The 26058-nt window shown below is 42.9% G+C and overlaps 1 protein-coding gene across 1 annotated transcript in view; it reads left to right on the top strand.

Annotated features, from left to right (window-relative positions):
- The window catches only part of LOC308280690 (uncharacterized protein), a gene marked incomplete at both ends in the record, with an annotated part of 56799 nt that overhangs the window by 14175 nt on the left and 16566 nt on the right, over positions 1 to 26058 (top strand). The window contains 7 exons of the mRNA XM_080755010.1: positions 1089 to 1274; positions 1980 to 2079; positions 6990 to 7131; positions 8959 to 9142; positions 11478 to 11577; positions 15492 to 15642; positions 24927 to 25054. Coding sequence (XP_080611136.1) covers positions 1089 to 1274; positions 1980 to 2079; positions 6990 to 7131; positions 8959 to 9142; positions 11478 to 11577; positions 15492 to 15642; positions 24927 to 25054 — 991 coding nt within the window. The remainder of the gene's footprint in view (positions 1 to 1088; positions 1275 to 1979; positions 2080 to 6989; positions 7132 to 8958; positions 9143 to 11477; positions 11578 to 15491; positions 15643 to 24926; positions 25055 to 26058) is intronic.

Raw genomic sequence — 26058 nt, 5'->3', positions numbered from 1 at the left:
AACATGGCGGTGAGGGCCGCGCAGCGGCCTGAACTCTAGACTTTTGCGGCCCAAAGGGCCGCAAACTTCTAGTAACTTACATTCAAACAACATTCAAACACATACTAGTTGCCTGGTAGCCTACCATGTAATTTGGGCAACTATCAGGCTCACAACAAGTTTCTCCAAGTGTCCACCTACCTGTTAACTCTTCTAGTGCCTATCCCGAACTAGCTCGGCTCTATTTGTCGGCTAGTGACACAATTTGGAGTGCCGATCCCGAACTATTTCGGCTCTTTTGTCGGCAAGCGATGCTGTCCTTACCGTGAGCTGATTCTTGAAAACGTAGGACGTCCGAGTCGACCGAGTCGTCCTACGTTTACTAACGTTAGTATCGTCATATTCCGCCGATTTATTCAATGTAATCCAATGCAGATGGCCAACTTTGAAGCCCATTTTCTCTGAAACTATGCTTTTCTGGAAGAGCACAGCCTTTATTCGCGGCAAAGTAGCCGGAACATGTGCTCCTTTTTAAAAAAAATATCTGTTTTATTGAGCACATTATATTTGACATTCAAACGTATCACAAAACTTCTCACATTTGCCCAGATTTCTCTTTTTTATTTTTTTTCATTCCCACAATGTTCCATGCTGTCCTTGCCGAGAGCTTGGTTCTCCCAAGGCACTGCTTGGGGAGAAATGCCCAGCCCGACGTACATGAAGTCCTTACTGTTAATCCTTTAACATGGAAGAAAACACTTGGTCAAGGGGGAAAATGTGCTTCTAACAATAACATTAGCCTAGAGGTAATGGAAGCCAAGGCCTTCCGGCGCATAGTGATGACACACACGAAAGTCACTGCACACGCCATGGCTGCGCAGGGCTTGCGCAGCTACAGCGTTGGTCAATAGGCTATATTCCGGCCATTGAGCAGGAGTTGGGCTCCATCTAGTGGACGAGTTAACATCCTAACCCACCATGTCCCCCATCCCTCCAGTGTTAACATCCTAACCCACCATGTCCCCCATCCCTCCAGTGTTAACATCCTAACCCACCATGTCCCCCATCCCTCCAGTGTTAACGTCCTAACCCTAACCTCCTCTCTGCAGTGTCGTGTGAGCACGTTGCTGTGGCTCCTCTCCGGCTACCCGGTGCTGGTCCTGGTCCACTCCGTGGCCATGGTTCTCTCCTGGCTGCTGGTGTTCACCATCCCTGTGGCCAAGATGAACGCCCGCACCCTGGCCACCGTGCTGCTGCTGCCCCCCGAGGACGTCCACATCCACACACCCAGGAAGGTACCGCCTCCGCTGTTTACTAACTACTAGTCCTTGCCAATCATTTGATAAGGAGTTTGTACCCCATTGATTTCCGGATGGAGACCCAAATGCATTTTAGATAGGACTTCACCATGACTATGATGGCCTCCATCTCATTTTTAGGAGATAGCTTATCACCTAAAAGTTGAGGTGATCACGCTTCACCTCAGACTATGATAAAGCCTTTAGTAATCGATAAAAATAAAAAATAAAAAAATAAAAAAGGGGTGAACTACTCATTTAAAACGTATCAATGATGTCAGTCATTTCCAAATGTTGGCACTGTTTCAGCATGCGGGTGTATCAGATTTGGGCACTGTTTAGTAACCGTAATGTCAGTCCTGATTTCATCTCCAAATTTGGGCACTGTTTAGTATCAGTGATGTCGGTCATCTCCAAATATGGGCTGACGTCAGTCAGTGATGTCAGACATCTCCAAATTTGGGCACTGTTTCAGCATGCGGCTGTTACCATGGCGGTGACACTGTTTAGTATCAGTGATGTCAGCATGCAGACAGACAACAGACGGCAGACAGACAGACATTCCTTAAATTAATCGTTTTTGTTTTTTTTTTCTCGTTTTTTTTCCGGTCGTGACATATTATTTGAGCTTGAATCCATGGGTAATAAATACTGTATGTGACTTAGTGTAAAATGAGTGTTGTGTGTTGTGTTTTTCTGCAGCTCCATGGATGTGAAACCAAGGTGATCCTGTGCTGCTACCGCGCCTTTAATGTGTACTACTATAAATACACCTTCCAGGGAATCCACATGTTCGCTCTCAGTATCCTTTTCTACACTGATAATGGTCTCATTTTAACCATGCTCAGTCATTACGTTTGTCACTTCTCTTCTCAGTCTGGCAAGCATCCATTTGACCAAAGGTTAGGGTAGCTACTATACGTCATCAGCCAATGCCTCTATCTATGCTTTTCTATCTATCGCTTGCTCGAGACTTGAGATACCTCACCTCCAAGGAGTCAGTTGGAGTGAGGAATCGGTAGGAGTTCCAAACTAGTGTAGCGTCACGGCCGTGAGGCGAACCCGGGACCCCGATTTGCCAGGTATGCGCGCTGACCAGTCAGCCAAAGTGCCAGGCACGTTGGCGAGAGCCAACGCACATACCGTATAGCCTACAGTCGTCCCCTCTACCTGGAAGCGCGACCACTCGCGCCGGCCAGGATCTAAGATCGACTTTGAAACCGGGGGGTGCAAACGCAACTCAGGGGGGAACAGTCGTCGACTACTAGCCGGACAGGCCTACACCGCCGCCGGGGATTAATACTTCCCCTCTGTACCGCTGCCACCAATGTAGCGTCACCGTCGGGAGGCGAACCCGGGACCCCGATTTGCCAGGTATGCACGCTGACCAGTCAGCCAAAGTGCCAGGCACGTTGGCGAGAGCCAACGCACATAGCGTATAGCCTACACTAGCGTTTCCAAACTCCATGCCGCTTAGTCTTCTCTTTTTTCCCCTCTACGCCAAACCTCTTTGCCGAAAAGCTGCGAGGCGTTGAAAGCTTGTAGATCGGCTATTTTTGGCTAAAGTTCTCTGAATATATTATGGACGCTAGGGTTCAAGTGGTTGATATTAAAAAAATAGAAGGTTTCTATCACACAAAGATTTCTTCTTGGCAACAGATCAACAAATGGCCTAAATCGAGTCCTTTTCTTGAGAATAACCCAAACGATTTGTTGTTGTTTTTCTCTGAAATGTGGCGGTTTCTACAAGTAGTTTGGAACCATCTAGAATCAATCAGATCAACAAAGCTGTTTTTTATTTTCCATATCTCTGTACTTTTTTCTTTTTTTTTAATTTCTTAGTGGGCTTTTTATGCCTTTATTTGACAGGACAGTAGACTTACAGGAAATGGGGATAGAGATGGGGAATGACACGCAGCAAAGGTCGTCCGGATTGGGAATCGAACCGGCGACGCCAGCAGGCATCATAGCCTAGTATGTGGTATGCACCTTGACCACGAGGCCAGCGCGCCCCCCCCCCCCCCCCTCTCTGTACTTTCATTGGCCTTAGCTATTTGCCCCAACCCCCACATCCAGCAGAATGAACTGAGCAGAAAGCATTGCTAATGGACTTGTATAGCATGACAGAATGACTGAATGAATGCAGTCAGGCTACAATCAGTGATGGAAAAAATACTCACATGCTTTACTTGTGTAAAAGTATCAATACAGCCATATAGAAATACCTGTGAGCTGTTCAAATAGCCTAGTTATAAAATATGGCTAAAGTCATATGTATGTATGTTTTTAATATTATAATTTATATCTGAAAGCTGGTAACTAGTTGCAACCGTCAGGTGGCAGTTACTATCAAAACCTCGACCATCTGTCCGTCAGTCCATCAGTCTGTCACACGTCACACGTCACACTTTTGCCCTGCTCATACCTCCGCAACCGTTGCCCCGTTCCATGCCAAATTTTGCATACACACTCCTTGCCTGCCAAACCACAACCTCCATCAATTCTCACTTGACCCTTTTCTAGCGCCACCATGAGGCTGATTCTTGCTAAACACATTTATGGACACAGCTCCTACAATTTTTGCCCTAAATTCACGCAAATCGGTACACAGTATGTCTACACTCATGTCATCAACATGGATCTGTCCCATTTTGCGCCACCTTCAGGCGAATTTTTTTAAAACACATTTTTGGACACTGCTCCTACACATTTTGCCCTAATACTATGCTAGCTTATCTCCCGATTAGGGAGTCTTACTGGTAACTAAAGTTTTCAAATAATTGTAATGGAGTAAAAGTACAATGTTTGGATCCGAGGTGTAGTGGAGTAGAAGTAAAAGTATTCTCTCTAGGTCAGGGGTCTTCAACGTTTTCAGGCCGGGGACCCCCAAACTGATGGGGAGATGGAGCAGGGACCCCCTACCACCTCGTAGAGTGGGGGGGTCGGGGCTACGACATATTTTTTATTTTAAACATGTACAAGTTACAGCGAGCAGGGTGGGCCGTACCACTACCATTTCTAAACATACTACTTATTAACTGAGAACCAATGTCAATAATATCAACAATCTGTCAATTGCATAGTAATCATGTATTCAAGCTATTTAAAATGGATAGAATCATGATTTATTTTTTACATAAATGTGTAAAAAACAAACAAAAAAAAAACATTTTTTTTATTTATTTATTTTTTAACCAATAATTTCGCGGACCCCCTAGGGGTCACGGACCCCCTGTTGAAGACCCCTGCTCTAGGTGGTCCTCAGACCAGCCTTCCATCATGGCTTCCAGTCATCCTGGTTCTCCATACATCCTGTCAGCTCCTTGGTGCTTTGTTCTCCTGTGTCTTTCTTGAGTTCATCCACGTAATATGTTAGTGTGGGACGTCCTGGTGAGCGGTGTCCATGTGTTGGTTCCCACAGCACCAGTTTACTGGCTGGCAGCTCCTGGTGTCTTTGGCAGTGTCCTGCTAGTCTCATTCTCCTGGCTGCTATATCTTATCACTCACCCTTAATATTCCAGCATACAGATTCATGTTGGTGACGTGTACTCTTGCTGATGTTGAGCACTACACGTAACATTCTGGTGTAGCACCCGTCTAGAGACTGCTGCAGGGTTGGCTGCAGGGTCCAGCATTCACTACCATAGAGGAGAACAGATTCTACCGTTGCATAGAAGAAGCTGAGTTTGGTTTGTCGGGGGAGGTTTTAAAGTATTGGAAAGTGGCAATACTCAAGTAAATTACAAATAATTCAAAAGTTAATTTGGGTACAGTACTTAAGTACTTAAGTAATTAGTGTTAACACTTTTCTTTTATTTAATTACAATCTAAAATATGAACCCACAGGGATGCTGACAGAACCCTCCCTAAATCCAGGGGAGGGTTCCACTCGTCCTAGACAATAAACCCTTTTGTAAATCCCGCCCCATTCTGCCCTGTTACTATGATGGGACATTAACCCTGGGCAGATTGTTTTTATAGTGGAAGTGGATGGGATTTTTTTCCCCTTCATAGCCTCATTACAGCTATATAAAGTACCAAAGGAAAAACACCTAGGTGATATTAATAAAAAGGGAAGGCAAAGGTACAGTAGTTACATTGCAAAACAGGGGGTTTACCCGAAAATATATGTTTTAATGTGTTTAATCCCAGTGGGACAGAATCCTCTTTGCAGATTATTTTATAGTGGAAGTGGATGGGATTTTTTTTCCCTTCATAGCCTCATTACAGCTATATAAAGTACCACAAAAAACACATCTACGTGATATTAATAAAAAGGGAAGAAAAAGGTACAGTAATTACATAGCAAAACAGTAGTTTTCCCCCGAAAAATAAATGTTTTAATTAGTTTAATCCTCTGGATCAGAGATAGAAAGAGAAGCGCATTGCATCTTGGGTACTAGGAAGAGGACAGAGAGAATGTTTCTCCTCACATAATAGGCTGGCTTTTCGTAATTCTGCCCATTTAAATTATATGTACCCAATCGTGACTCTTAGACCATTGATAAGGTACATGTGAACTAGTTTGTTGAAGCTTATTCGTTATGATGAGCGAGATCGCTTGACGCTTGCCGTCGCTATCACCGTACCGGCCGATCTCCGTGTCGCGCACTGCGGACAGTTTTTGAAAGCCTGAAGCAACATTCTCCACTGCACAAACTCCACCCCCGATAGCAAAAAGTGAATGTTTTTTTCTGGTTGGCCAGTCAGGGAGTCTCAGGGACCAATCAGAAGGCTGACAAACGGTCTATTTGCTCTCCTGGCCCCCAGACTGTGGAATAAACTCCCTGTCGCACTTAGAACAACATATTCACTCCCTAGCTTCCGCCGTGGACTGAAGACTCACCTCTTCAGACTCCACCTAAACCCATAGCACTACTGAAACACTCCCCTTCCCTCAATGACCATACATGAAGCTAGATAGCATTTTTAGGTTTTAGAAACGTTTTTTTTACTGATTAGGTGCGTGGTCTACTTATGTTAATGTTATTCTAGATTGATATTCCTATGCATTTTTATATTGTTGTTGATGTACTGACATATTATCTTGCTTATTAACTCATACTCTGCGATCCCCGTCGAAACCGTTGATTTCCCGCTGTACCTCTCTGTGATGCCTGTCGTTCCCGGAAATGTAATTAGCTTTAATCATTATGAAACAATTAAAAGTAGGATCGCTGTATATGGCCGCTTTGGAGTCTTAGGCCCGCCCCCTAACTGTATCCTGCCGTATTTCCGGTCTGGACCGGATATAGCTTTCCGTATCCGGTCTGAGCCTGGGCCATAGTCCCGCCTCCATTGGTTTACATTGTAACAGAAGAGGAAGCTACTCGGCGATGGAAAGCTCGTTATTCAATCAGATTTTTGCGTTTGGAAACTTTGATCCAGTCTCTACACGCCTAGATTATGATCTATTTCAATGGGGTTTTTTTTATTCGAAAGCTGTCACCGAGTCTACACGTCTACTAGATGAGTCGCGCACAGATTGTGCACGATGCGTGCTCGTGCCCACGTTAAAAGGTAAGGACAATTTGGCAGCTGCTTACTACAGCTATGTTTAAAATGGCAGCAAAATTGTTATATTGATGTATTACCTGCTTATTGTAAACTATAAACTGTAAACCCATGTTTTGAAAAACAAAGTACAGAATGTGAGTAGTTTTTCCACCATGGTGTAACCGGTGTCTAGTCCATAACTCTAGTGTCCTCCAGACATGCTGCTTCTGGTCGTGGTGACACTGATCATCGGCTACATGGACCGTGGCAACGTTTACACCAGTCCAGAGCTGAAGTTCGCCACAGCCATCTCCTCCATCATCCCTCTGTCATACTTCATAGGAATGGGCATTGCCAGGTAAAGTCTTTACTTCGTAGGAATGGGCATTGCCAGGTAAAGTCTTTACTTCGTAGGAATGGGCATTGCCAGGTAAAGTCTTTACTTCATAGGAATGGGCATTGCCAGGTAAAGTCTTTACTTCGTAGGAATGGGCATTGCCAGGTAAAGTCTTTACTTCGTAGGAATGGGCATTGCCAGGTAAAGTCTTTACTTCGTAGGAATGGGCATTGCCAGGTAAAGTCTTTACTTCGTAGGAATGGGCATTGCCAGGTAAAGTCTTTACTTCATAGGAATGGGCATTGCCAGGTAAAGTCTTTACTTCGTAGGAATGGGCATTGCCAGGTAAAGTCTTTACTTCATAGGAATGGGCATTGCCAGCCAGGTAAATGCACGTTACTAAAGGCTGACAGATACTGGATTTGTGTGTCTGATTTTTGTTCAGTGGTTTTCAACCTTTTCAGGCCACAGCCCCCAAAATAATCATATTTTAACTGGGACCCTGACGAGCACTAAGAGTTGAGGTATTACATTTTGTATAACACGGTTCTATTGTGAAAACAGCAGATCTACTTGCTCACAATGGCATTGTGAGCATGCACTGTAGATCGGCTATTTTCACAGTTTCTGCCTCTAATATTTGACAATTTGGCCAATGTTTAATTTGTCATTTTAGAGGTATTAAAAAGTCCTTAAATTGTCACTTTAGAAATGTGCAGATATCCTCTATACACTTAAATTTTATGTCGGTTTGTTTACTGTTGAGTGAGAAAACAATGTTTCACATCAAGTTAATCATCTGCGGACCCCCCAAAATAATTTGGGGACCCCCCATGCAGAGCCAGGTGAAAGAGAGTGGCTGCAACGGACGTCCAAAATGCTGTATCCTTACACATGGATTCACATCCAACTGGGATAGTACCAGGGGGTGGGGGGTTCATTGATAGGACACTCAGAATGTAAGTTGATCTGGTTGGTTGAGGAGGTAAAGACTGTCTGGTCTACTGGGTCACCATGTTAGGCCTGTGGCACCTCCCAGTGGTGGGTCACTGGAACAATGGGCATGTTAAGGGCCTTTATTTGCTGCCTGTGCATGGAATTCACAATTGAAGTATAAAGACTTTTACTTATTATTGCTATATGTTTATTCACAAAAAAAGACTTGAATTTGAACAAGCCACAATTATAGTCAAACGATCTGACCATCACAACCGTGAATAGAGATAAATACTTAGTGAATCCCTGTTTTATTTTGAACAATGACATAACCAGACTTTTGATGTCGGTATGTTCTAATCGAAATGTTTTTGTCAGAAATAAATGAGGGAAAGGAGGTACTTAGCTTTTACGCATTTGATGTTTTACCTTGTAGCACAAGCACATTATTGTGCTTGTGCTCTGGATTAAGAGCGTCTGCTGAATGCCTAAATTGTACATTGTGCATCCCAGCCTCTCAGCTCAGAGTAACTTTGAATTGTTTATTATATGTCCCAGGCACGGGCACACATGGACATGGATCAAAGGGGGCTTTTATCCGTCTGTAAAAAGTGCCCTCTCCAGACCATGAATGTAGTTTTCACTATGGTTAAAGAAATGCAAATTCCCCCTCTTTCCCCCAGCGTTCAAAAGAATGGCCTTTTCCAAACTCTCCTGAACTTGAACGCAGCATGTTATGTTGAAAGAATTGCCCTCGCTGTGTAGCATCAAGCACTGAAAATAGCCGACCTCCAAGCTCACAACGCGTCGCGAGCTTGGAGGTCTGCTATTTTTGACATTTTCACCAAAAGGCCCTTTTTAGAAATGTCAGACCCTGCCTCTCTAACATTCTCTGCACGTCCCTGTTCCCAGCCTCTCAGCTCAGAGTAACTTTGCGGTGGGAGCGGTGGTCAACGCTACGTTCGGCTCCATCACAGAGATGACCTTCTACATCACAGCTCTCCTCCAGGGCCACAGCGCCGGGTCCAAGTGTTACGAGGAGATCGTCAAGGCTGCGCTGACCGGTACCCTGCTGGGGTGCATCCTCTTCATCCCCGTGAGGAGATTATTTTATCTTTGTTTTATTCAACTTCTTTTCATTTGAGAAGCAGGCTTATAGCAGCAGATCAGCGTTTGATTTCGTAGACTAAAACTTAGGGGAGGGCGATATGGTGATAAATGTCGTTGAGACGATACAATGTCTCCACGATATGCCTTTTCAGAGATATCGTATGTATCGTGATACAATGAGGGAGCCTTATAAAAGATCCTTTTGAATTGGTAATACAGAGATTCACTGCAGAATTCAATTTAAACCTGCATTTTGGTCTAAATCAGTAGTTCTCATACTTTGGTTAACTCTGACAGTGTACTAATGAAACCAAATGGACCCTTACGGGTCCATTTGGTTTCATTTGTATACTGTCAGAGTTACATACTTGTTAAGGGTCAATTTAGCAAAAGGAACCCAGAGAGTCCCTGGACCCCACTTTGAGGACCACTGGTCTAAATGGTCTGTTACTCCTTTTTCTTTTAGTTTTTGTTACCTTGTAGGTGGTTGTGCTGTAAAGTAACTTGAAAAATAACCATACTAACCAACATGAAAACGAATTGTGATAAGATGTCTGTCGTGATACAGCTTGGGAAAATATGGTGATATTGTATTTTTCCATATCGCCCACCCCTACTAAAACTAGGACAAAACTTTAGTCGACTGCCTTTTTTCACTGACAAAAACAGAATAGTACTGAAGAACTAAAAGTAGAACTAAAAGACAAGGCATTTTATGTTCGGTTGCGCTCTGAAAATAGCAGATCTACAAGCTCTGCAACGCCACTATTAACAGCATGCAACCAAGTGTAAGTTCAGCCATTGTGTCGCCTTTGTGTGCTGATACAACAATCTTTTTCTTACCGATTCCGATACCCATCACTTGTGTTCTGGTCGATACCAAGTACAGATTCGGTACCAGTGTGTAATCGGTACCAGTGTGCAAGTACTGCGATCAATGCGGTCTGTATCCGGCTGACCGTACAAAGGCAGAGCCTTAAAGCTAAAGGACAACTCTGCCCTAAATCACTTCTAGGCTCATTTTCCTACTTATATTGATCCCAAATGACTGTCTATGGGGTCAATTTGGCACAAATGCCCCTGTTGTCCAGTTTCCCCAGCAGAACCCAGCAGCTGTCATAGCATAGAGTGAAGCCTATCACAATTAGTTGTGGTCAAAAGTGTTGGCCAGTACAGTCACTCTGATTGGCAGTTGTGCCGAATGCTCACCCCAAAACATGATTTGTGTGACCAAATGGACACTTACAGTTCTATCTAGCCTGGGATGGCTTCACATTTCGGGCTTTGATCCGGTCGGGAGCGGATGGCGTCCTATGCAATTTTGTAGTCAAAACGGACTAAAAACGGAATTGGTTGTTGTAACCCAAACTGATTCCCCGCATTCCATGGCACCATTATTTAAGGGCCTACCCAACAACACTGGATGCAGTGTAGTCTTGATTATTATTTTTAAATGCAAAGAAATATATCAATGCGAGTGTACTTAGCAGATACTATTTAGTGTGTGTCTGCCTTTATTATACACAGGGAAATGCTATTCTTAATGCAGACTACCAACCAAGACAAAGCGACACCGCTTCTTCTGCCATCCGGTCTAGACCGGATCAAACGACTTGTTGTAAACCAGTGTTGATTTTGTCGACTAAAACTATGACGAAAAATGTTTTTTTCACTGAAGAAAACTAAATAAAAAGGAAATTAAAACTAAGCTGTGATGACTAAAACTAAGACTAAATATATTGACAATTGCGTCAACAAAATAAAAACTAGACTAAACGTTAGGGAGGGACTAGTGGAGAAGAGAGTCATTATGTTTGGTTGCTTTCAGGTGTTGTGAGCTGAAAATGGCCGATTTAAGTTCACAACGCGTCGCAGCGCCACGCGTTGCCATCAAGGCCTGCCAAAATACATTTTAGTTGACTAAATCAACTGTAGATTTAGTTGCCTAAAAACCTATGATATTTAGTCAACTAAAACTCGACTAAAACTAAAACTTTTCAGGTGACTAAATTATGACTAAAACTAAATGACATTTTATTCAAAAGACTATGACTAAAACTAAATCTAAATTTTCTGTCAAAAACAAGATTGTTGTAAACGAATACCAGGCTTCCCCCGAGAAAGCCTGGTGACGCAAGGTTATACCTCTTCAGAGTGTACAAATGGAACCAAATGGACCCATGTATTCTTATTTGCATCCATGAACAATGTAGATAGGTTGAGTCTTCTGTCAGGCTCTCTGTATGTTGACTGTTTGTGCACTAGTGTGTATGCATGACCATTGTGTGTTCTGTCCGTGTTGTCCCCTGTGCGTCCACCAGGGGGTGTGTATGATCATCGGGGGCATTAAACACAGAGAACAGCGCTTCAACAGTCGCTCAGCTGGAGTGAGCTCAGCTTTACTCTTCATATCTATAGGAGGTATGTTCACTTTATCTCATATCTATAGGAGGCATGTTCACTTTATCTCATATCTATAGGAGGTATGTTCACTTTATCTCATATCCATAGGAGGTGTGTTCACTTTATCTCATATCCATAGGAGGTATGTTCACTTTATCTCATATCCATAGGAGGTATGTTCACTTTATCTCATATCCATAGGAGGTATGTTCACTTTATCTCATATCCATAGGAGGTATGTTCACTTTATCTCATATCCATAGGAGGTATGTTCACTTTATCTCATATCCATAGGAGGTATGTTCACTTTATCTCATATCCATAGGAGGTATGTTCACTTTATCTCATATCCATAAGAGGTATGTTCACTTTATCTCATATCTATAGGAGGTATGTTCACTTTATCTCATATCCATAGGAGGTGTGTTCACTTTATCTCATATCCATAGGAGGTATGTTCACTTTATCTCATATCCATAGGAGGTATGTTCACTTTATCTCATATCCATAGGAGGTATGTTCACTTTATCTCATATCCATAGGAGGTATGTTCACTTTATCTCATATCCATAGGAGGTATGTTCACTTTATCTCATATCCATAGGAGGTATGTTCACTTTATCTCATATCCATAGGAGGTATGTTCACTTTATCTCATATCCATAGGAGGTATGTTCACTTTATCTCATATCCATAGGAGGTATGTTCACTTTATCTCATATCCATAGGAGGTATGTTCACTTCATCTCATATCCATAGGAGGTATGTTCACTTTATCTCATATCCATAGGAGGTATGTTCACTTTATCTCATATCCATAGGAGGTATGTTCACTTTATCTCATATCCACAGGAGGTATGTTCACTTTATCTCATATCCACAGGAGGTGTGTTCACTTTATCTCATATCCATAGGAGGTGTGTTCACTTTATCTCATATCCATAGGAGGTGTGTTCACTTTATCTCATATCCATAGGAGGTATGTTCACTTTATCTCATATCCATAGGAGGTATGTTCACTTTATCTCATATCCATAGGAGGTATGTTCACTTTATCTCATATCCATAGGAGGTATGTTCACTTTATCTCATATCCATAGGAGGTATGTTCACTTTATCTCATATCCATAGGAGGTATGTTCACTTTATCTCATATCCATAGGAGGTATGTTCACTTTATCTCATATCCATAGGAGGTATGTTCACTTTATCTCATATCCATAGGAGGTATGTTCACTTTATCTTATATCCATAGGAGGTATGTTCACTTAATCTCATATCTATAGGAGGTATGTTCACTTTATCTCATATCTATAGGACAGGTGTCTTCAGGCCAAGGACCCCTTAGTTGAGAGAGAGATGAAGCAGGGACCCCCACAATTTTTTGTTTCATTGTTTGACTGTACAATCATTAGTGTATTTTGGATTCATATAAATGTGTGTTTTCAGATATTTAACCACTTGAACCGTCAATAAACTTGACCTTTCGCTCTGTACTTTTTCCCCTCTACAGCTCCTACAACGCCTCGCAGCGCGAGGCGTTGTAGGCTTGTAGAGCTTGTAGATCTGCTATTTTTGGCTAAAGTTCTCCGATATAGACACTAGTGTTCAAGTAGTTAATATGAAAAAGAAGAAAAAGGTTTCTATCACTCAAAGATTTGGAGGACCCCCTGTAGTAACTCTGGACCCCCTGTTGATAGGAGGTATGTTCACTTTATCTCATATCTATAGGGAGGTAGGGCACATATGTACTTATGTTCTCATATGGGGTGCCAGTGGCTCAGGGGTAGAGAAACCGTCATTAGAACATGGAGGGCTGTATTTTGATGGTCTTAAGTACCACCTCTTATGCCTTAACTTAAAGGCCTGTCCATACTGTCTCCGACCACCAATCAATCAAAATAGAGCCTGGAGGGTTCCCAGTTGGATATCCCAGAGTTGGTGTGGAAGTGCCTTGCATGGTTTCCTCTGTGATCAGTGTATGAATGTATATGTGTGAATGGGTGAGTGTAAAGCACATTGGATAAAGGCGCTATATAAAAGAGAGAGAGAGAGAGAATATATTGTAACGTTTAGCGCAGGGGTCTTCAACAGGGGGTCCGGGACCCCTAGGGGGTCCTCAGAGTTACTACAGGGAGTCTGACTGTGATACCTTTTTTTTCCTATTTTTTTAATATTAACAACTTGAAACCTAGCGTCCATATTCGGAGAAATGCAGCCAAAAATAGCAGATCTACAAGCTCACAACGCCTCACGGTGCGAGGCGCTGTGACCTTGTAGATCGGCTATTTTCGGCAAAGAGCTTTGGTGTAGAGGGGGAAAAGAGCAGACTAAGTACAAAGTGAAAGCTCAAGTTTATTAAGTATTGACGTTTTGAGCGGTTAAATATCTGAAAACACGAATCCAACATACACTGACGATCGTGCAGTCAAATGATGAAACAATATGGAATATGAATAGGTTGTGGGGGTCCCTGCTTAATTTTTCTCTCAACTAAGGGTTCCTTGGCCTGAAAACGTTGAAGACCCCTGGTTTAGCGGACTGAGTGAGGCAGCTCGCTCCCTACTGAGACGCGAACCCCAGCCCCCCCACTCAGCAGATGAGGTAGCAACCCGCAACGCCAAGAATGCTAGCCGGCTTGGCGGAGCGAGTTACGGCCTGATCTCTTTCAGGGTCGTTACACTATATAGATAGATAGATAGGAGGTATATTGTAATGTTCTCCTATCTATGGGAGGTAGGGCAGCTTGCCAGGTACTTATGTTCTCACACTGTATCTATAGGAGGTATGTACTGTTATGTTCTCAGACTGTATCTATAGGAGGTATGTACTGTTATGTTCTCACACTGTATCTATAGGAGGTATGTACTGTTATGTTCTCACACTGTATCTATAGGAGGTATGTACTGTTATGTTCTCAGACTGTATCTATAGGAGGTATGTACTGTTATGTTCTCACACTGTATCTATAGGAGGTATGTACTGTTATGTTCTCAGACTGTAACAGCATTGTGTTACATAGTTTTGTTTTCTCTAAGTGTGTTTAATGTTAGATAATGTTGGTTTATCTAGGTCTGTTTGATGCTGTAGGTTTTCTCTCCAGGTGTAGTGTGTTTAACGCTGTAGTTTTCTCTCTCCAGGTGTGTTTAACACTGTAGTTTTCCCTCTCCAGGTGTGTTTAACGCTGTAGTTTTCTCTCTCCAGGTGTGTTTAACACTGTAGTTTTCCCTCTCCAGGTGTGTTTAACGCTGTAGTTTTCTCTCTCCAGGTGTGTTTAACGCTGTAGTTTTCTCTCTCCAGGTGTGTTTAACGCTGTAGTTTTCTCTCTCCAGGTGTGTTTAACGCTGTAGTTTTCCCTCTCCAGGTGTGTTTAACGCTGTAGTTTTCCCTCTCCAGGTGTGTTTAACGCTGTAGTTTTCCCTCTCCAGGTGTGTTTAACGCTGTAGTTTTCTCTCTCCAGGTGTGTTTAACGCTGTAGTTTTCCCTCTCCAGGTGTGTTTAACGCTGTAGTTTTCTCTCTCCAGGTGTGTTTAACGCTGTAGTTTTCCCTCTCCAGGTGTGTTTAACGCTGTAGTTTTCCCTCTCCAGGTGTGTTTAACGCTGTAGTTTTCTCTCTCCAGGTGTGTTTAACGCTGTAGTTTTCTCTCTCCAGGTGTGTTTAACGCTGTAGTTTTCTCTCTCCAGGTGTGTTTAACGCTGTAGTTTTCCCTCTCCAGGTGTGTTTAACGCTGTAGTTTTCTCTCTCCAGGTGTGTTTAACGCTGTAGTTTTCCCTCTCCAGGTGTGTTTAACGCTGTAGTTTTCTCTCTCCAGGTGTGTTTAACGCTGTAGTTTTCTCTCTCCAGGTGTGTTTAACGCTGTAGTTTTCTCTCTCCAGGTGTCTTTACGTTTTTTTTCTCTCCAGGTGTGTTGACGTTGTTTTTTTCTCTCCAGGTGTGTTCGCTCCCACTCTGTTCTCCAAGACCTACGGTAATCTGATCTGTGACGAATGTACCAGCATTCCTGGGAACACCACCGCACCCTTCATGTGCAAGGACTGTCACTATGACATGGTAGGAAGGAAAAGGACTGTCACTATGACATGGTAGGATACTAGTGATGCGTGGGATGACCCGTTGCCTGCTGAACCCACAGGTTGACCCATAGTTTAACAAAACCCATATCATGATGATTGAAAGAAGACTTTGAACTAGAGACTGAAAGCATAAAGTATTTGTGACAATGTTTATTAAGGTAATAAAATCTAGTGTAAAGTTATTTTTGGTACCAGCAGGGGGAAAAACAGCGAAACTAGCAGCTGTTCATATGAACTTTCCTTTGAAGTCACTTCCTAGATCGTCTCAACTTGCAAGCCGGACTATGCACTTGATAGGATAGTAGGATTTAATACATATCAGTGATATATCCAAATTTGGGCACGGTTTCAGCATCCGGCTGTTACAATGGCGGCGGTATCGGTGATGTCAGTCATCTCCAAATTTGGGCGCTGTTTCAGCATGCTTTTCATGGAGGGGAGAGTGCAGCCCTTTGTCAGTGGCTACAAGATCATTTAGAACAATTTGTTGATTTGATGTTTTAAAATCATAAATGCTGCGGTTGCATTCTGTTCCATAACGGTAGCTTTGATGTTTGGATCAAATGTTTTCATTGATTGAATATTTTATTAGACAAACATGGAGAACAGTACAAGTACAGTTAAACACCCTGCCTAAAAGGAACATCCCAAATAAGTCTTGTTTACGTCAGAAGTCCTTGGTATTTAATTCATGGTTGAATTGGTCCCTTTAAGATTATGTAATATTTGAGTGTAATAGTTTTAATGAAGCTTGGCTCCATCGCTTGTATGTTTTTATTATGTAAATGTTGTTTTTTGTTAACAGACGCAAGCCAGCCAGCCATGGGTTCTCTCTCATATAGAGTAAGTACCTCTAGTCTACAAGATGTCAGCTGTTTCAGTGATGCTCTCTATCTAGCTCATATAGAGCACTGGTTTTCAACCTTTTCAGGCCGTGTCCCCCAAAATAATCATATTTTAACCGGGAACCGCCCCACCCTGACAAGCACTAAGAGTTGAGGCATTATTTTTTATATAACATGGTTCTGTTGTGAAAATAGCAGATCTACATGCTCAAATGTATATATTGAGCAATGTAGATAGATGTGAGCATGTACTAAATCGCCTATTTTCACAATTCCTGCCTCTAATATTTGACAATTTGGCCAATGTTTAATTTGTCATTTTAGAGGTGTTAAAAAGTCCTTAGATTTTCACTTTAGAAATGTGCACATACCCTCTATACCAGGGTTCCCCAGTTAGTTTTCCCCAAGGTCCGAATTATGTCTAGGGTACCAAGCCGAGGGCCACAACATTGCAGGGGGAGACGGTGGCGTTCCCGCTACTCGAGCGACAGTTTTCGTCATTGTCGGGTGAAAATCTTGTATGTCTTGTTTATCATTTTAAAAATGATTTAAAGTAGTGAAAACAGCCGATCTCAGGGGTTAAAGCCGAGACGGAAATGTATTTTACCCCCCCCCCCCCCCCCCCCCCCCCCCCGCCCGCCCGCCCGCCCGCTTGAAAAGCGTCTTTTTATCGTTGCTGCCATATAACAAATTTCTGTTGCACACACAACAGAAACAGGCTCCTGGTTCTCTCACCGTTTGACACCAGGACCTGAACGGCTTTCCCGTCAACCGAGCCTTATTGTCGCTGGCTCCACCCAGAACTCATGTGCAATTCCAAATAACGCGTCGCTGACTGAACCGATGCCACACGTGGGTAATGTTATGAGAGAAACACTGCGATGCAGTGGAGAAATCTCCGCCTATTGCCATGAACACCAATCATTCATGATACGTTGCTAATCGGTACCAATGAAACACCACCCCGAAGTATTTCATTAGCATCTGTATGGATCACTTTTGTGAGTGACAAATAAATCCCCTCGAATCTCTGATTTGCAAACAACAAGTGTTCCGTTGCTTATTTTAATGCAGAGAACGTAAGCAAACCATAGACTGTAGGAAGCAAACGCGTATTGTCAATTACTGCTGCCCCCTGTAAACACATATTTAGATAGTATAGCCTACCTGCTGTTTGGTTACATGTAAAACTCCAGTGACTTCATCTCATTCCTTTGCAGTGATATAACACCACCACTCATCTATTGGAATTCAGCGTAGGTCCAAAAAGTTTAACAAACTTCCAAACGGTGTACATCGTTTAAGCCACAGGAGCATGGTTTTCTATCATAAATATGAACTTTAGCCAAACTATTGCGAGTAATCCAAGTGATGTTTTGTTTATCCAACAGCATGCATCGTCGCAGTTAGCTTACAGCAGTAACAAGTAGCTACAGAGGCATTTCCTCTCAGTGTAGGGCGGATTTCAAATTAAGAGCCTAACGTAATCCGATCAAGTCAAGTCAAGTCACGTCAACTGGTTTTATTTTTAAGTCTAGTTACAGGAAGTAGTTGATCTAAATTAGAACTACATGACACACCAGCAAGTCTACGCACCACAGTAGTAAGTAACTGATGCTATTATAATTAGCGCAGACGGTTCAGCTTTTTTTCTTTTTTTCCGAAACTTCTCTGATCTCATAAATAGCCCCTAGGGAATCCTCAAGACGGAAATCCGTCCCCAGGACGGAGAACTTTAACCCCTGCGATCTACAAGCACACAACGCCTCGTGTGCTTGCAGTGGCGGACCGTGGGTTCAATACCCGGGCCTTCGCCATGGCTGCTGCGCATATGCACGCACGTGCACATGCACGCGCACGTGCACATGCCTTCGCATACGATCTGCCAATATTGCGCCGTACAGAGTGCTGCTGCCTGCACTAGCAGCAGAGCCCGATACAACAATAAACTCAGTCACAACCATATTTTCATAGCCTACAACACAAAAGCACGCAAAATATATGTTGATATACACATGATTCAACAGGCCTCATCACAGCCAAGCTTCTGAGACTAGTTACACGCTGCAGTGCACACACACACACACACACACACACACACACACACACACACACACACACACTCAGAGCTGAGCGCAGAACGCAGGATGGATGAGCAAGGAAAAACGCGGAACATTAATATGATATAATGAATAAACAATGTGTTGAAACAAGAAGCATATGGATGAATTTGTTAAAGGAGGATGTTTAGTTAATTTAGGAGTAAAGAAAATTGACAGTTGATTCGCAGTTGACTGACATTAATTTATTTTTTACCCAAATTGACCCAGACACACACATTTCCCATTTCCAGCCAACTGAACTGAACCAAGCTTCTCACACACATGCACACACAGGGCCACGGCTGGCAGCAATACGAACAAATACAAAACAATGAATGAATCAGCATAGCAAAACAACAAAATTATATAAACATGGATTAAACTCACCATGGTGAATGGCAATACAGTGCGTAGGAGGCAGCTCACATCCATCATTTAAAGACAAAATCCATCCTCCTTTCTTTCTTTAGAAACAGTTCAGTGACACGGTCGTGCAGGTTAAATCCAACTTCTCTGCGCTTTAATTCCATTAAGAAGTCCCTCTCTATTGCCATGGAGCTGAGAGACGAGTCTGTCCAATCGTATTTCTTGCATATGTCTTAATGCGTTTTAGGGCTGAAAATGAACGCTCCACAGAGGCTGTGGATACTGGAATTGTCACTGCCAGACATGTCAATTTGTATAGCTGATGCAGACTTGTACGTAGATCCTCCTTCTGAAGGAAAAGAAGAAGATCAGAAGGGCTTTTCCCTGCGAAATCAGTGATGCCATACATTACTGTGAGCTCTGTTTTAAGCCGCGGGAGGTCGAAGAGGGGTCCGTGGCTCTCCGTAAGGCTCTTGAATGCCTCCTCCGGGAATGCTGTCCGATATGTAGGGAACTCTTTTGCGTTTATGAGAGAGGAATTTTATTTTCTCGTGGTCTTGAAACCTGTTTCTTAGCTGTCCAATAAGGTTATCCACAATCTCCCCATGCAGTGTTTTATAACTTGCGCGGATATTATCCCCTGCTCTGCCCAGCCGTGCACGTGGTTCACCTGTTGCGCTCACAGTGTCATCGTAAATGGCATCAAATCTTCCCCTCTCCCTCTCAATAGTGTCACAAAACTCGTCTACTCTTTTTAGACAGAATTGTATGTCAAGTGACTTGTTCTGAAGTACTCCAAAAACCACCTCGGAGTGAGCCAAAATGCCATTAAAAGTGGAGAGCAAAAATTAAACTCAAAATTATTCAAGTGCTTAATGTATCCATCAGCACTGTTCACAGCATCATCATCATATTCATCATAATGGTCTATAATGTGCTCAAAAAGCTCCTTTAGGGCCTCTCTCTTTTCGAATACAGTGCTGACCAATCTTGAATTATAATGCCAACGTGTAGGTGCAACACGAGGCAGGCGCTTTTGACAGATCGCATCAAGAAGCTCTGTGCGTTTAGGAGATCTAGAAAAAAACACAGGCCATTGAGATTTGCAAAAAATATTTTGCATTCCCTAACCTTTGATGCTCCCTGGGTCAGAACTAAATTTAGTTTGTGGGCATAGCAATGTACAAATAAAGCCTGGGGACACCTCACCTTAACTTTAGCTTGTACCCCATTTAACCCGGAGGACATAACGGCTGCGCCATCATAGCACTGTGCAACCACCTTATCCAAACACTTATTTTCCTCCAGGAATCTGAAAATGAGAGTAGCAATGTCATCAGCCCGCTTACCACTAGAGACATTCTCAAATCTGATGAACCGTTCCTTAACACCATTGTCTGTCGCATAACGAACCATTAAAGAAAGCTGTGCTGCGTTGCTTGCATCTGTCGTTTCGTCCACCATAACGGCAAGAAACGGTGCTTTTTGTATCTCTCCTTTTATCTCCTCTCCCATCACTTCAGCTATGGCATTAATCAAATCGTTTTGTATCTTCCCTGAAGTCCCACTAAACACTTTGTTGGTTGTGAGATGATAATACAAATCTGGGTCATGTTCCGCCAGATAATTAAGGAGCTCAACATAGTTTCCCTTGTTAGTGGATTCCCTGCTCTCATCGTGGCCACGAAATGGGAGCTCTTGTTTCCCCAGGAAAATGACAGAGTTAATCAGCCTCTTCAAAATGTCCCTGTTTTTCTTAACTTGTTCGTTGTGCAGTTCAGTTTCCCTTCGAACTTGTTCATTTAGTTGTAGGTCCACCCTGTCGCGACCAAACCTTTTCATGGTCACTGTTGCTTGGAGATGGCCTGCAGTACCCTGGTGCTTGCCTGCAGCTTTCGTTAGGCAGGTAAGATTTGCAAATCCATCGTGGCTCCAAGCACCATGCGCAGTTGAAAATAACATGCATTCCCAGCAATATAATTTAATAAGTTGCGCCGATCCAGTAAGCCACGGGTACCGTGCATAATTGGTAGACTGGAAATGTCGGACAAATCCTTTCTCTTGCTTGGTCAGCCTCGGCAGGTCCGGTGTAGGCCGACCCTTCGTTATAATGTCAAGCTTTTCTTGAAAAGGTCTCCTTGAAAACGGCCTTGCCAGTAAATCCGCCACTAATTCTGTCTCTTCTCCTCCTTCCGCCATTTTTCGTTTCTTTATGTGTTAATTGTTGTGAGTAAATGTAGAATGTAGCTCTGCTCAGGTCAAACGACAACTCCATGTGAATCAGGAAGCAATTCTCTTTTCTCATTGGACTAACAATATTTCGTCCCAGGGCTGGGATATGTGAATATCAGCAGTTCTCTTTTCTGATTGGACAATGTTTATTCCCAGAGATGGGATCTTTAGAACACTCTAGAAGGTGACCCCATTTGAAAAAATGCGCCCAGGAGGGAAAATTCAAAATGTGATTGGTTAAAGAACCAGCCAATAACAATACATTGCCCAACGACCATTCACTTCAAAGGCAGCAGGCACTCTAACTGAGGTTCAGAGGGGCTCTATCTTACCTGGAGACAACACAAGAAAACACCTGATTGGTTAAAAAAAACAATTGCATTTTTAGACATGCGCCCCTAGTGGAAGCAGTGTGTCCAGCCTGACTGAGAGAGAGAATGAAAGCAGCAAAATAAATGAATGAAAAATAGATATATATTATTAAATATACATTTCTTTATCAGGCAAGTAGGACCTTCACTGAATACTTTGCTAGCCCTGACAGACCGCCACTGTGTGCTTGTAAATCTGCTGTTTTCACTGCTTTAGTGCGACGGCCTTGTATGATTTGCGAAAGAACATACAAATTTGGAGATACGAGATTTCCACCTGACAACGGCGATATACTAGTGTTGTTGCTGCTCTTATACCACCGTTATTACTGGGGTTGGTGTGGGCCAGACAGTAAACCCCCGGGGGCCGCAAATGGCCCGCGGGCCGCCTATTGGGGAACCCTGCTCTATACACTTAAACTTTATGTTGGTTTGTTTACTGTTGAGTGAGAAAACAATGTTGCACATTAAGTTAATCATCTGGGAACCCTGCAAAATATTCTGGGGACCCCAACGCAAAATACATCACTAGTACATGCTGAAATACCAAAATATCTAAAAACACAGATTGAACACAAAAAAGAACTCAGGATTGTGTTGATCGTGTCCCAAACAACAATAAAATAAGATAGGGTTGTCCCAGAGGTGAAGTGGGCCCTTAAAGGGGGCGGGACACCGGCCGAAATTTAACATTATGATACAGTAGGTCACGTGGTCTTTCTTCAAACGGTCTGAAAAGGAGGCGGGGCCGTATCAGTTATTAGTGAATGTATACTTCGTCCGTCGTGCGGTGCCGCGCACAGCGTGATGTGTTGTTGTTAGCTGGTAGCGCCGCACCACACGGCTATTTTCAAGAGCTATTGTGTGTGTGTACACACACACACACACGCACGCACGCACACACACACACACAGGCTACCACAGACTTCAGTCCTCCGGAGCTCCGGTGAAGCACTGGAGCACTTTTTAGCAGAGATGGCTGCTAAAAAGTGGTCTGTGCTGCGGAGGATCGAGGAGAACGTTGGACCCTCGTTCTAATCTCTGACACCTTTTTGTTAGAAGACTTGTACCCTGTACGCGGTTAGGGGGGATTCTATAGCAGATTATATCACATTTTTACCCCTAGAACTGCTTGTTTTAAAATTTGTTTTATGAATTGTCGCATTTTCTCCTCGCACAGTTCTATTGGGGTTGTTTCACTAGATAATACTCAGCGCTCAACTCCGCCCCCTCCCGTCATATTACCCAATCAAATTAATTGCGACCGTAAGGTCGCAGTTTAGTATCAAAACCTCCACCGGCCGACCGTCACGTCCGTCACGTCCGTCACATCACACACGTCACACCTTTGCCCTGCTCATATCTCCGCATCAGTATGACATCACACTGCTGACATCAGTATGACATCACACCGTACACAAATCACCCTTATATAAGACCGGCATTATCTACCGACAGCTGCTATAAGCCAACCCTGGCGATAAGGTCTGAGTCGAAGAAATGCTTCTTTCCTGGCAAGAATTGCCCCTTTATACTGTAGGGCTCGTTTGTACATTGTATGACATCACGCCACATCATCGGCTGAGGACTGTGTGATGTCATCATATCTCCATATATGGAGACATAAGTTGCTCATGCCCAAATATGGGCTGGTGAGGTCAGACTTAGTGTGATGCGTAGGTTATCTCCATATATGGAGATTCAACTTCAATGAGTAACCATGGCAAATCACACCGTACACAAATGACCCTTATATAAGACCGGCATTATCTACCGACAGCTGCTATAAGCCAACCCTGGTGATAAGGTCTGAGTCGAAGAAATGCTTCTTTCCTGGCAAGAATTGCCCCTTTATACTGTAGGGCTCGTTTGTGTATTGTATGACATCACGCCACATCATCGGCTGAGGACTGTGTGATGTCATCATATCTCCATATATGGATACATAAGTTGCTGGTGAGGTCAGACTTAGTGTGATGCGTAGGTTATCTCCATATATGGAGATTCAACTTCAATGAGTAACCATGGCAAACTGTCACGTATGTCTTGATAATTGGTAAAACAAACTTTTGGCCTATTTGTGGAGATAAGCGACCAACGGTCGCTTATCTCCCGATCGTCGCTTATCTCCCGATTAGGGAGTCTTACTGGTTTAATTCAGTTACTGTACAGAAAGTACTACTTTCAGTACAGTAACTACAATAAATTAATTTGATTGGGTAATTTAACATGGGGGTACATGACATCATTAAAAAAATTGGCTAATTTGATAGCCATAATTAGCTGTTTTGGCCGTGTCACGCCCACTTTAAGAGCAGTGTTGATTTTGTCGACTAAAACTATGACGAAAAATGTTTGTCGACTGCGTTTTTTTCACTGACAAAAACTAAATAAAAACAAAACAAAAACTAAGCTGTGATGACTAAGACTAAATATATTTACAATTTCGTCAACAAAATAAAAACTAGACTAAAACGTTGGGGAGGGACTAGTGGAGAAGAGAGTAATTTTATGTTTGGTTGCTCTAAGGTGCTGCCTGCTGAAAATAGCAGATCTACAAGCTTGTAGATCGGCTATTTTCAGCACGCAACCAAGTGTAAAATCAGTCATTACGATGCCATCAAGGCCTGCCAAAATACATTTCAGTTGACTAAATCAACTGTAGATTTAGTCGCCTAAAAACACATTATATTTAGTCGACTAAAATTAGACTAATACTAATAGTTTTCAGGTGACTAAATTATGACTAAAACTAAATGACATTTCAGTCAAAAGACTATGACTATGACTAAATCAAAATTTGCTGTCAAAAACAACATTGATTAAGAGCGTCTGCTAAATGCCTAAACTGTAATTGTTTCCCCTCCAGGCCTCTGGTCTACACCATCTCCCTGATGTTACCCGTAGCCTACCTGATGTAAATGTTTTCTCCTCCAGGCCTCTGGTCTACACCATCTCCCTGATGTTACCCGTAGCCTACCTGATGTAAATGTTTTCTCCTCCAGGCCTCTGGTCTACACCATCTCCCTGATGTTACCCGTAGCCTACCTGATGTAAATGTTTTCTCCTCCAGGCCTCTGGTCTACACCATCTCCCTGATGTTACCCGTAGCCTACCTGATGTAAATGTTTTCTCCTCCAGGCCTCTGGTCTACACCATCTCCCTGATGTTACCCGTAGCCTACCTGATGTAAATGTTTTCTCCTCCAGGCCTCTGGTGTACACCATCTCCCTGATGTTACCCGTAGCCTACCTGATGTAAATGTAAAATTAGACTAATACTAATAGTTTTCAGGTGACTAAATTATGACTAAAACTCAACAACATTGATTAAGAGCGTCTGCTAAATGCCTAAACTGTAAATGTTTTCTCCTCCAGGCCTCTGGTCTACACCATCTCCCTGATGTTACCCGTAGCCTACCTGATCGGCCTGATCTTCACGCTGAAGACCCACTCCCACATCTACGACATCCACATCAGCGACGGCCACGGCGGCCAGGGCCACGGTACGCCTGTCACAGAAATAGCTGATCTACAAGCTTACAACGCGTTGTAAGCTTGGTAGATCAGCTATTTCCGCTATTTTCAAGAAATGTTTTTACAGTCATTTTGTTGTGATTATGAAGCTGAAATGGCAAACAGAAATTAAGTTTGTATTAAGGCTGGGTGATATCAGGAAAACCTTTGATATTCGATAACGTTGTTGAATACTTCGATGTCGATATTACTCACGATATTAGTAAAAACTGCTTCCACTGCCTGCCGAACCCAGATAATGAATAGCATATCCATGCATGCACAGTACAAACAAAATAAAGACATTAAATGCCTTATTTCCATTGTCCAGCAATGGTTTTATTGAAATAACCACACCTGGTTACAGATGGACAGATCTTTTGCATGTGCTACATGCATGCATAGTGTGTGTCTGTTAATTAATTTGACACATACACCAATACCTCATTTCAAGCCGTCTTCGTTGATATGTATACCTTTCAGGTTGATACCGTGATATCGATAACCTTTCGATATATTGCCCAGCCTTAGTTTGTATTCATATGTTCCAAGTCGTTAAATTGCAATTATTTGAGTGACAATTAATCATCATGTCAAACATGGTAATGGTGACAGCTCTAGGTCAGGGGTTCCCAAACTTTTTTGTCTCAGGGCACCCCATAAATATATTTTTAATCCGAGGCACCCCTACATTATAGTTTTCACTCCCAGCACCTTATATTTATAGCATGTCGTCGTTGTCGGGTGGAAACCGTTTGTTTTGTATTTATCATCTATAAAATGTACTAAACTGAAAATAGCAGATCTACAAGCAAACAACACCTCGCATCGCGAGGCGTTGTGTGCTTGTAGATCGGCTGTTTTCACTAGTTTTGTGCGACGGTCTTGTATGATGAAGCAGGGCCTTGCTTTACCAAAAGACGTACACATTTGAAACTTGGAGATACGAGGTTTCTGCCCGACAGTGACGATATTTTTAGTGTTTATGTTGCGA

This window comes from Nannobrachium achirus, assembly GCF_963921795.1.
Source record: "Nannobrachium achirus genome assembly, contig: SCAFFOLD_318, whole genome shotgun sequence".
NCBI lineage: Eukaryota > Metazoa > Chordata > Actinopteri > Myctophiformes > Myctophidae > Nannobrachium > Nannobrachium achirus.
This window is presented reverse-complemented; position numbering and strand designations above follow the sequence as displayed.